This window comes from Salvelinus fontinalis, chromosome 17, assembly GCF_029448725.1.
Source record: "Salvelinus fontinalis isolate EN_2023a chromosome 17, ASM2944872v1, whole genome shotgun sequence".
Taxonomy (NCBI): Eukaryota; Metazoa; Chordata; class Actinopteri; order Salmoniformes; family Salmonidae; genus Salvelinus; species Salvelinus fontinalis.
Genome location: NC_074681.1, coordinates 29,933,181 through 29,945,766, shown reverse-complemented (window position 1 = coordinate 29,945,766; position 12,586 = coordinate 29,933,181). Strand labels below are relative to the sequence as shown.

General features: G+C 42.2%; 1 protein-coding gene across 3 annotated transcripts in view; it reads right to left on the bottom strand.

Annotated features, from left to right (window-relative positions):
• The window catches only part of LOC129814129 (nonsense-mediated mRNA decay factor SMG7-like), a 28,173-nt gene that overhangs the window by 3,986 nt on the left and 11,601 nt on the right, over window positions 1–12,586 (bottom strand). The window contains exons 5-20 of one of the 3 annotated variants that reach the window (XM_055866957.1): window positions 10,846–11,017; window positions 10,652–10,723; window positions 10,329–10,479; window positions 8,443–8,578; window positions 7,995–8,157; window positions 7,039–7,198; window positions 6,759–6,829; window positions 6,580–6,640; window positions 6,338–6,457; window positions 3,528–3,945; window positions 3,195–3,333; window positions 2,882–3,021; window positions 2,413–2,670; window positions 1,874–2,233; window positions 810–956; window positions 73–147 (exon numbers count right to left, since the gene is read on the bottom strand). In XM_055866957.1, the coding sequence (XP_055722932.1) occupies window positions 73–147; window positions 810–956; window positions 1,874–2,233; window positions 2,413–2,670; window positions 2,882–3,021; window positions 3,195–3,333; window positions 3,528–3,945; window positions 6,338–6,457; window positions 6,580–6,640; window positions 6,759–6,829; window positions 7,039–7,198; window positions 7,995–8,157; window positions 8,443–8,578; window positions 10,329–10,479; window positions 10,652–10,723; window positions 10,846–11,017 (2,643 nt within the window). The remainder of the gene's footprint in view (window positions 1–72; window positions 148–809; window positions 957–1,873; window positions 2,234–2,412; window positions 2,671–2,881; window positions 3,022–3,194; window positions 3,334–3,527; window positions 3,946–6,337; window positions 6,458–6,579; window positions 6,641–6,758; window positions 6,830–7,038; window positions 7,199–7,994; window positions 8,158–8,442; window positions 8,579–10,328; window positions 10,480–10,651; window positions 10,724–10,845; window positions 11,018–12,586) is intronic. The other 2 variants (XM_055866958.1, XM_055866959.1) reach the window with 2 other exon arrangements.

The following is a 12,586-nucleotide window of genomic DNA, read 5'->3' as shown; positions in this document are numbered from 1 at the left end:
AACAAAGCAGGCAAAATATGTCTGGCAGCAGGCCTTTGAAGAGCAGAGATTCTCCCATGCATGCATACTGACCTGAATTGGAAACCCAGATAAGGGCATGAGAGAAGACGACTGGCCCATCACCTCAGCACCACTCTCCATTCTGGACTGATTTGACAAATACAGGAGAAGATTGGGAAAACGTTATCAGATAGAATGTTGTGGTTAGGAAGCGCCTTCTGATAAATGTAATTTATTCCATCAGTGTTCGTATGTTTGCTATGAATACTGATAGGGATGGAATGTACGTAATATGTTGGATAATGTCCCATTTAAAATCACAGTTACAGTATATGTTCAACCTGATCATGTACAACAATGTCTCTTATAGTGTACATTGTAGGCATAGCCTACAACATTTTGCAGGAGTCATCCAACATACAACCTCATCTTCCAAAAGCAGAATGACTGTTCTGACAAGTCAAACAAATATTGGGTTGACTTCTGTTAACATAGAATAATGAATAAAACCAACCAATTATATCAACACTAGCCTGGAAAACATATTTACATATACTGCCCTCTTATACAAAGTATGAGCCTTATCTCCCTGCAACTCAATTATTCTACTCACATCACATACTTTGTGAAGGTGAATCAGGGCCTGCATTCATAGTGTCTCAGAGTAGGATGGCTGATCTAGGATCAGGTCCACCCCTGTCCATGTAATCTTACTCATAAGTGATCAGCACACTTTCTGAATACGGTCCGTGATGTTTAGCATGCTGGTTAAACCAGGAGGATTACGTTAAGCGAAGTAGACTACATACAAATAGGTTTCTTCCTGGAGCAGTGCTAAGAGGACTCGCCATGGCCTGGTAGAAACCATGAGGCTTAGTAAAGACCAGCTCTTCCTCCTCAAAATTTGATAGACTTTTTAAAAGGTCTGGAGGCAGAAGAGGGGAGCTCTTGTTGTCCTAGTGAGAGAATGAAGCAAAAAGGAGGGGGGGGGAAAAGAAACAAAGGTAAGCCAGTAAGAAATAGGTTGGCAAGGGGATACTTTTTTCAAAGATGAAGCTCATAAAGGTGGCAAAGAGGAGCCAATATAAGGTAGTAAAAAGATAGGCCTAGCTTTCCAAAGATAAGACTTTAAACCAAGCCCTGTCCTCAAGCTAGGTTACCAAAGGAATGATTGTGCCATATAAGCCCATACATTCCAGTTTGAGTTGTTACAATCATAACATTGGAAACTAATATAACAGTCCGGTGACTGATCATACAACCATATATTATTTCAACATTCAAATACCTTCCTATACAAGTCAATCACCTTGAAAATGAGGCCAAAACAGGTGGGAGGAGCCTGCTCTAGTACCAAATCAATGTGATGGCAGAGCATTAAGTAATGCATAACATAGCTCCCAATTGGCTACTATATCAAACGACAAGTCTGCTCAGTCCAATGACAGAACGTATAATCCTACATAGTGGACCTCAGCTATCATGGGGTCCAGACGGGACTGGTAGAGTCTTAGACTTACAGCTGGACTTTCCAAAGCCTACACACCATTAGACTGACAGTATCTGCTACAAACCCCAGGACTTCAAACCACATTTTTATCAGTTTCTCTGAGGGAGGAAGCCACAGACCCAATGGACTCCCATCCAACAGGTTTGCTTACATTTAGAGTCAAGTTACCTACAAACATTCCAATAACACATGACAATTAAATACCATCCATATCAAAACCCGCAAAAGAAGATGGAAAAAAAGAGCCCCAACTCCCCATTCCTTAATTCACATTGCTAGGCGGTTGAGGACAGACAATATCAGCCTAGTATATAATCTATCTTGTGTCCTATATCTATGGTTGAGGAGTTCAACAACACTCACCTCAAAGGGAGGTCCTCTGGGTGCGTTGTCCTGGTCTGGGTGGAAGACCCCTGGGGGCGGCCGCTTGCCCATCCTCTCCCCCACCATCTGTCTGTTATCTCCCACGCGGTAGGGAAGCTCCCAATAAAAATCCTGCATTTTCACATCCGGGTACTTCATCTTCTTGTCCATGCTGTTCTGCTGCTGTAGCTGTATGGGCATCTGCCCAGCCGTTTGCACGGGGTGTTGCTCGAAGAGCTTCAGGGAGTCCTGTGGGGGCATGCCATAGAAGGGCTGCTTGACGGGCACCTGCATCTTCTGCATGGTGGGCTGCCCCTGGTGCTGGCCCCACATCTGGCCAGCCTGGTCAACCTGCATGTACTGTTGGTTAGGAGGAAAACAGGACACCTCTATAATAGACAAGCTCGTGCATTTCTTTGAAGTGCATTTATAAACCACAACACACTTTACAGTAGAAAAATAGCACTCCTGTAAATATACAATTTTCCTGAATGACGCTGTATCTTTCCAGTCCAGAACTATTGTGATCTATAATTTACCTGATGCATCCCTGGATGGTGAGGTGGGCTTTTGCCCAGCTGTACTGGCTGCACAGGCTTAGTGGGTGACTGCTGCTGCTGTTTGGCCAGAGCCTGAAGCTGCACCGACTGCTGCATGGACTGCTGGGCCTGGGAGGGCTGCTGCTGGGGAGGACCCTGCTGGCCCTGGGGGGGCCCCTGGTTCATGGCCCCCGGCCCTGCTGGCCTCTGCTGGCTGTATGGAATGTGCGACGGCTTCCCGGCCTGGACCTGCACCTGCTGGGTCCCATAAAAAAAAAAACGTCATTCATTTTTGTGTGTGTTTGATTTTTGGTTCCAAGCACTTTCATTTGCTTACACAAGAGGATATAGGACTGGTTTCCCAGGCAAATTCAGCCTACAGATTCTCCAATGAAAATGCTTTTGAGTCCAGGATTAATCTGTGTCTGGGAATATTGCCCTTAGAGTTGAGCAGAATCTCTCCCTGTACCTGCTGGGAGCCAGGCTGCTGAGGGTGGGAGGCCGGCTGTAGGAATGGCCCGGAGACAGACATGCCTGTAGAGAAGGTGAAGCCGGGGTTCATGGAGAACGCCACGGGAGGAGGGATCACATAAGCCGGAGAAGGGAAACCTGGAAAGTTCAACATCAAGTTAGGTTAATGAATTTACATGGCAGAATACAATTGAACTGCAAACAGTTTACACATAAAATAGAGAGGGTTATTCGCTACTCTTAGATCTAAAAATCTTTTAAGTGTAAAACTGTCCAACCAATGTGATCACTGTGAGAGGTGGTGCTGGTACCTGGTCGGCTGGGCAGGGGAGGGAAGGCTCCCGGGTGGTGGATGGGGATGAACTGGGAGGAGCAGGTAGTCTGGGTCTGAGTGACTGGAGTCTTCCTGGCCTCAGACACTGGTGTCCTCATCTCCGGCTGGGCTTTCACCTGCACCAAGACACAAACTCTGGGTCAGTAGGTAGTAAAAACCCCAGTAAACATGTCTGCGTCCTAAATAGATCCCATAGGGCTCTGGTCAAAAGTAACGCACTATATAGGGAATAGTGTGTCAATAGGGACGCATACATACAATCACAGGATATATTCCACCTTTAGAAAGAAAAACAATGCATTCATGTTACCTGTTTCCCTGCATCTGCAGCCTTCTCATGGCTGTTCTTCTTCACCTCACTCTTCCTCTTGCCATCCCGCTTCTGCTCTCCTTTTCCCAGCGCTCCGTTACCTTTGCCGAAGTCCCTCCGTTCCTTCCCTGCATCCTTATGGTGCTGGTTGCTGCTGGGCTCCCTGCTTTGCTCCTGGGGCTTGATGTTTTCCTTGAAAGTCACCACAGGTCTCTCGCCGATCTCCAACACACTGTTCTGGGTCTTGCCCATGGATAGGACTGACTTCAGACCCATGTTGCCCTCGTTGGGAGTCTGCTCTCCATTGGAGGTCTCCTGGAGCACAGGGGCATCCTTCTCCTGGGGCTCCTCGATGGCCAACTCCTCAATGTCAGTGATGAACAACAGCAGACTGTCGCTGAATTTGTACTGAATCAGCCTGGAATACACAGCCACAGGCATTATCACATACTGTAGGCTATTCGAGTAAGAAGGAAACTACTGATATATTGGCACATGTGGTAGTTTAGTTCATAAAGGGTCTTTTCACACTGTATTGTTCTATCTTAGCCCCAGGCTAAGACAGTCCCTGGGCTAGCTTATCCTGTGTTTACACAAGCATTTGTTAGAGGCGGGGAGTCGACTACAAAATAATCAATTCCTTGCCCGTCGACTCCCATTTCTGGTTGTCAAGCGTCAATCCACTAGGAATTGACTCTTAAGAGTCTGTATTTTTATTTTATTTTCTCAATGGAGGAAACTAGTTGTCAGTCTACTTCGAGAACCAACTCTTGCATATTTCACAGCAAAGAAAGAGTGAGCGAGAGAGAGAGAGAGAGAGAGAGAGAAAGGGGAGGGGCACAGCCAGGCCACCATGCAGACAGAACTGTGCATCGATAATCAAGATTTAGGCAATGTCTCGTGAAAGTTACCTAAAGTAGGCTGAGCTATTCTACACGCAACAGACTGAGACAGACTTTTATAGGCTAAGTTGCTGAGCAAAATCATGCTCATGTCAGTCCTCTAGAACGCAATTTTATTTACTTTTTTATTTAACTAGGCAGGTCAGTAAAGAACAAATTCTTATTTTCAATGACGGCCTAGGAACAGTGGGTACTGCCTTGTTCAGCAGCATAACGACAGCTTTTTTACCTTGTCAGCTCAGGGATTCGATCTTGCAACCTTCCGGTTACTAGTCCAACGCTATAACCACTAGGCTACCTCCCGGCAATAATGAGGTGGTGAGTGCGCATCCGTTTTGGGAGTCGAGCAAGATATCACTCCGTCGACTCCAACCACAGGAGACAAAATCGACTTTAAAAAAAATCATGGAGTCGCGCACCACTATTATTAACCCTGGTCTAAGCTTCAGCCACGGGATGAGGAGTCACACTTGTATTCCAAAGCCATGGGCTTACGGACAAACACGTGACCAATGTTAATAAGGTATTTATTAAACACATTACTTCCTCATTATTTAGCTTCTAGCCTAACATTTTATGATAGATTATTTCCCGAGGTCGGACAGGCAGACTATGTCGTCCACGTACAGCGAATGCTGTGCACGGATGAGACATCAACTTTTCTCATCCAAATCAAATCATGCAACAATATTATCATCATGGATAACTATATCCAATTAAATGTCAATAGAAAAGTTCTGATAACAGATGAAAATGGAGTGTTGGCTTTGCTGCCCTTCCAGCTGAAGAGTTTGACTGCCTTCAGTTGGCTAGCTAAGTGTAGTGGTGGGGAGTTGACAAAAAAAAGAAAAGTGATTCTTCGACGTCCAACCCATCAACTTCCGGTGTCGACTCCCATTTCTGGGTGTCAAGCGTTGATTCTGCAAGGAATCGACTGCTCGTCTCCTAAGATTTAGTATTTTTGCAACGGAGGAAACGATTTGCCGTAGTCGGTTGTAGATCCCCGTCCTAGGCAATAGATCGCAAAGCAGGGAATCCCCGCTAAACTTTTAGGAAATGGCCAGGTTATTTTCTCATTCATAAACAGTCAAGTGCAAATAAGATTCAGCAAGAAGGACGTCTACTATGGATCCCTAAAATAATTATTAGGATCACACTTCAATTTAAATATTATGGGGACACCTTTGGCAGCCAAGCACAAGTTACCAGCATATTATATAGTCTAGACATGACGTTGAAATATATTCACAGCTACATAAAAGTCAATTAAATGTGAATAAATTAAGAATTACAAGGAGCAGTTTGGAAAAACTGATCCTGTGGGATTACTCCTCTGCAGTTAGCCACCCTGCATAGCAACCATTTTTGTTAGCCATAGTAACCGATGTTTTCTGCTTTTTTTTAAATTGACAGGTGTTTGTCCACATGAGGATGAAATAGTATACATTTACTTATTAAAATACTGTGCAGAACACATCACAGGCATATGCAAATTATGTGAAAGTGCAGCTTTTGTGATCGGACAGTGAAAATTCTATGTGTTGTTCTTGACCCTGTTTCACACTGGCTATTTTGCCACCAGGTTTCTGGGGCTAGCCCCAAAAAGTCGGTGCTCACCCTGCTCCAGAGCAGGGCCAGCTAGCCCTGGGCTAAGGTTAGTGCTAGCTCATTTTAGAATGAGCAAGAGTGAACACTCGCTTGGCCTTGGAGCTAAAATCTTCCTTAGCCCAGGGCTAAGGCGCAGTGTGAAAATGCCTAATAAGTCAGTAGTGCTAAGGTAGAGGGAGACTGTTGCATTTTTGAAAAGCAGGCCATTTTCAAAGATGGAAACTTTTAAATTGGCGGTATGGATGTGGTAGTTGGTAATACATCTTTAAAACAGTAGTGGGTAGAGAGTTGAAGACTCACCCTGGTTGGTTTTCTGCAATCCATTTCCCCAGACTGATGAGCCTCTGGTGACGGGCACGGACTGGCAGACCCTCCTTGTCCACAGCAACACCCTGGTGGCCTTTACTGAAGTCAAGGATCCTGGGAAAGGAGTATACCAAAACAGACCAGGGTTAATACAAGAGAACATGGAACATGCTATGCAAACAACCACAGTCTATATGGAAGACAGGCTGAGACAAAAGGGTAAGTAATGCGTGTACCGTAGAGCTGGTCGGAGAGCCAGAAACCCCTGAAGTTCAAACTCCTCTGGAAGTGGAGTCACTGGAAAACAGATAAGGGACATTAGAGACAATCAACAAAATTAGAGCTGTTACACATAATTAGAGCTCTAACCAAGAATGAGCAGAGTATCAAAGCAGAGATTTCAAATGGGCATTACTTGATGCACAGGAAACATCATCTTCCTTCGGTTGGAAACTGTTCAGAATGGACACCAGCCAAGGCCAAACACTGAGGTGAAAGAGCAAAATCTTTTAACTAAAAACGCAGACAATACAAAAACACATTCAAAAGTATTCCTGCTATTGCTAAGATCTATAAGAAAGGGTCCAAAAATAATTAAACAATAAAATACACTACAACACCAGAGAAGCAGAATGTATCAAACTAAAATATGACACCTGGAGGGCAAATGTTGACATCGAAAGTGAAAAACATACTACTGTCGTTTGTTCACAGCACTGTCCTGAAAAACAGTGGATCGCAGTTTGAGCCAGTCCAGAGACACCTTGATGGCCGGCAGTGGACATTCTCCCATGATCTCCTCTCCTCGGTTCTTATTCAGTAATCCTTGGCTACACATGATACCCAGAAATGACACTGAAAGAAAGAGGGCAATAAAATACCACCACAAGAAAATCCAATTCTGTCATTCTAATTGGTGACATCCGATAGAGCACCAGCTGTCAGAGCAGCTCATGGGTTATGTACAGGTGCAGTAATCTATCTACAATTTAGCCCAAACAACTACCTCTTTACCTACTGTATTTATTTATTAATTTATTTTGCTCCTTTGCACCCCATTATTTCTGACTCTACTTTGCACTTTCTTCCAATGCAAACCAACCATTCCAGTGTTTTTTTATTTTTTATTTTACTTGCTGTGTTGTACTCACTTCGCCTCCATGGCCTTTTTATATTTTTATTTATTTATACATATATCTGTTTGCCTTCACCTCCCTTATCTCACCTCACTTGCTCACATTGTATATAGACGTATTTTTTTTCACTGTATTATTGACTATATGTTTGTTTTTACTCCATGTGTAACTATGTGTTGTTGTATGTGTCGAACTGCTTTGCTTTATCTTGGCCAGGTCGCAATTGTAAATGAGAACGTGTTCTCAATTTGCCTACCTGGTTAAATAAAGGTTAAATAAAAAAATAAATAAAAAAAATGAGGTTGAGAAAAGCGTTTGAGACAATCTGCTAGCTGGGCCTTGAAGTTAATACAATTACATCTAAGATGCATGTTATCAAATCCATTGTCAGTACTTCCAGATTTTTAAATATAGAAAGTAACAAACTAAAAACTGCATAACCACGAACAGGCATGTCAACCACAAGGTGAATCGTCTCATGCATATTGAGAAACAATTGGGAGTTGGGGACATACTGAAGAGGCCGAGAAGTTGGAACCAGCCGATTTGCTCGTCGGAGCTGAAGCTCTGGTCATCTGCTTCGTTGCCAAAGTCCCTCAGATGGTGCAGCTCAAACAGGTTGATAATCGTGATGTGGACCAGCTGCTGGGAGCTGAAGGCTTTCTGTCGAATCAGCCTCTGCCAAAAAATTAAATAAAACAGTGTTTAAGCTATTTTAATATATGGAATTGGGGTAGCTTCAGACACAGATTAAGCACTGGACTAAAAAGCTATTTCAGCAGAGATTCTCCATTGAGAAAGCTTTTCAGTCCAGTACAGGCTTAATCAGTGTCTGGGAAACCAGCCCATAGCTTGTTTAGTGCAGTAATGCAGAGACTTTCATAGAGAAGTAGATCCAAGATCGCTCCATCCTTAGTTCACCGTCAAAGGATTTAAACTTCACTTTTAAATTGAAATCTTTACCTGAAACTGCTCTTCCAGCTTCTCCCTCAGGTTGTTGAGCTTCTCCAAACTCTTGCTCAGGTAAACGTGACCGTGGAACTTGATGAAGGCCTTGATGAAATCTGACATACTCCACTTTGTTTTGACCTCATCGTGGCTGAAGATAACAGATTGGGATTAAGCATGTATACAACAAGTTCAACTCCTCTCTCAAGTCCACACACTGTAAACTAGGGATGGACTTGAGTAATCGAGTATTTGAACGGACGTCAAAACTCGGTCTTTAACCAGAGAAAAAAATATATATACTGCAAAACTATTTGGTGGAATGTGCTGTGGCTGCCCGAATGTCTTGAAGACCACGTTCATTTGCTTTGACTTTAGTGTTACATTTGTGCATGTGCATTTGCATGGCACAACAATAACAAAGCATCACACCATTCTCGCTAAATTCCCTTCCCCCTCCAGCTCGCTCACTCAATTGTGTTCCAACCGCTCCCTCTACACACGCGTGCAAAGTCCACGCACAAGTTTCCGTTAGTCCTACAGAAATAAATGCCTAAGAAAACATCACACACAAGCTAGATCTCTTGCCAAAAGACAGTTTATCAGAAATTCTAAATGGACTTGTTGATTAAAGTAGGGAAATATGTTCCAACAACAAGTTTCAGTTTTGGAATAATTGTTCTGTCTTTTTTCTGCTTAGGCTACTCTGCTAACTGGCAGTGCCATTTAGCCTAGGCTATCCAATTCTATAACCCCCCCTAAACATACAGGTTCCACACTGAAAATATGCAAAAACAGTTTGATAAAGAGAGCGTATTTTGACGCATTAAGGCTAGGCCTACTCACCAAATTGATGTCATGGTCTTAATTTATCACTATGCAGTGTTCAACGTGGAATTTTTGATCCATTTAGAAAATTCCAAAAGAACAGGCAGAATAAACTAAATCTATATCAAAAATACAAATTTTGGTTTGTAACCTGGGAAAAAATATATATATATATAAAAATAGTATATCAACTCCATTTCAAATGATGATTTTTAAGAACTGTTCCAGACACGAGATGAGCATCACTACGCACTGGCAACTTTTCACTTGGAAAAATATTCTGTTATATTTTATTCTGTATTTTTATTATAACACAGGTGTGTCTTGACTGTGATGAGGGCTCGGGGAAAAAAAAGAGCGTCTTGTCTGCTAAATTAACACAACAAGGTTATGCCTTTCCACAGCCATCAGCTTCTACAAGCAAGCACCACTGTGGAGGTTAATGCCTTTTTGAAGACTGTGTTCCATGATATAATAGAACCAGTTGGTTTCAATGAATTCATCTTAAAAGGATATGTTTTGCATGTCCCCAATCACATCTTCAAGATATGCGACTTCCTGCATTTGGAAAGTTACATATCTTTAAAACGTGATTTTGACATGCAAAACATTTTGGGACTATATCAACAATGGACTAATAAAACAAATTCCAAATATTGTTTGTGGATGGAGTTTCTTTAAATGGCAATCGTTTTTTATTAAAAATATATGGCAATTTAGCTATTAGGATTTATTTTCTGTAATGCTACGATAAATGAGGCATTGTTGCACACTGTTGGAATATAGATAACTGCGACAAATATTTTCCAGTGCAGGCCTTGTATTCTAAAAATAGACTTATTTTCATTCGAGTGCTCAGAAACACATTCTGTGAATACTCAGTCACAAATGTCCAAATGCCCATCCCTACTGTAAACAAGCTGGCTGATAAACACCTGTTAAGGACATCAAAATTCTCATTAGTCCCTTCCCAAATGATGGTTGATTAAGGTTGGAAAATAGATACAGCTAAGCATAACACCTTTTGAAAAGAGTGGTTGACATGAGGCTACAATAAAAACACTCAATGATACCTTTCAATAGCTTTAGTGAGAGCTTTCTGCAGGTTGGTGGAGGCTGCAGGGAAAGGGAACTTGACGGCGATGCTCCTGCAGTAGTAGAATATCGTTGTGAGGTGGTCCCCTTTAGAGGAGGCCAGGATGGCCAGCTGATTGTAAGGCTGACCTGTTGGAGGAGAAAGACATTGGGACATCAGTGAAATTAACAGGTTAACAAAAGATTTCATATGCTGAAACAATTCTTATCAGGTGAAATTTTGGAAGTTGCAAAGAAGTACATTGATGCTCTGTGTACCAGTAAACAAATACTGTACGTTAAAACTTTAGTAAGTACTTACCATTTGAGGGGACAAGTTGAGCTGCATGTCTGTAATAGGACTCTGCCTGGCTGGTTTGGTTGCGATATCGTGCTTGAAGTGGGGGAAAGGAGATAAGCAAAACTGCAATAAGCACTGATTGGGAGCCTGATAAAATATTGACCTCAAAATGATCTGCCCAGTGAAATTATTTTGTAGTGATAGTGTGAACTCACCAACGTCACCAAGGTGGACAAGGCAATGCTGGCAGATATAAGAGCAAGAGCTAGGTTGGGGTTTTACAATGGTGCTGGGGTTGGTCTGTTTATTGCTGATAATTCCAAGCTGAGATGATTTCACACGACACGGCAAATCCACGTTGAACACGGTACACAGCTCCTGTAGTAACTGTTAGAGGAAAGGGTCAAGTTACTACGAGTTGAAGACCTTTGCTTCTGTCATTTCGACATTAAAAAATGTCCAGCATCATTTGTATTCTGATTAACATACTTATCAATATGATGAACAGCTTACTTAATAAATTCTAGACATACAGTTGAAGTCGGAAGTTTACATACACCTTAGCCAAATACATTTAAACTCAGTTTCACAATTCCTAAAATGTAATCCTCGTAAAAATTCCCTGTTTTAAGTCAGTTAGGATCGCCACTTTATTTTATGAGAAAAATGTCAGAATAATAGGAGAGAGAATTATTTATTTCAGCTTTTATTTCAGTGATCACATTCCCAGTGGGTCAGAAGTTTACATATACTCAAATTAGTATGTTAGCATTGCCTTTAAATTATTTTGGGTCAAACGTTGCGGGTAGCCTTCCACAACCTTCCCACAATAAGTAAATGCATTTTGGCCCATTCCTCCTGACAGAGCTGGTGTAACTGAGTCAGGTTTGTAGGCCTCCTTGCTCGCACACGCTTTCAGTTCTGCCCACAAATTTTCTATGGGATTGAGGTCAGGGTTTTGTGATGGCCACTCCAATACCTTGACTTTGTTGTCCTTAAGCCATTTTGCTACAACTTTGGAAGTATGTTTGGGGTCATTGTCAATTTGGAAGACCCATTTGTGGTCCTTCGGCTTGCAAGCCTCCACCTTTTTCCTCCAAACAAAACAATGGTCATTATGGCCAAACAGTTCTATTTTTGTTTCATCAGACTAGAGGACATTTCTCCATGTGCAGTTGCAAACCGTAGTCTGGCTATTTAATGGCGGTTTTGGAGCAGTGGCTTCTTCCTTGCTGAGAGGCCTTTCAGGTTATGTCGATATAGGACTCGTTGTACTGTGGATATAGATACTTTTGTACCCGTTTCCGCCAACATCTTCAAAAGGTCCTTTGCTGTTGTTCTGGGATTGATTTGCACTTTTCGCACCTAAGTCTTCTTTGTGAGCGGTATGACTGCTGTTTGGTCCCATGAAATTCATACTTGCATACTATTGTTTGTACAGATGAACGTGGTACCTTCAGGCATTTGGAAATTGCTCCCAAGGATGAACCAGACTTGGAGGTCAACAATTTATCTTCTGAGGTCTTGGCTGATTTCTTTTGATTTTGCAATGATGTCAAGCAAAGAGGCACTCAGTTTGAAGGTAGTCCTTGAAATACATCCAAGTGACTCAAATGATGTCAATTAACCTATCAGAAGCTTCTAAAGCCATGACATAATTTTCTGGAATTTTCCAAGATGTTTAAAGACACAGTCAACTTAGTATATGTAAACTTCTGACCCACTGGAATTGTGATACAGTGAGTTGTGAAATAATCTCTAAACAATTGTTGGGAAAAAATGACGTGTCATGCACAAAGTAGATGTCCTAACAAACTAAAGCTTTGGCAAGTCGGTTAACAAGACATTTGTGGTGTGGTTAAAAAAAGAGTTTTAAATGACTCTAAGTGTATGTAAACTTCCGACTTCAACTGTATATCTGCAGAGCTGGCAAATAAGGTTTGGCCAAAACCTAAG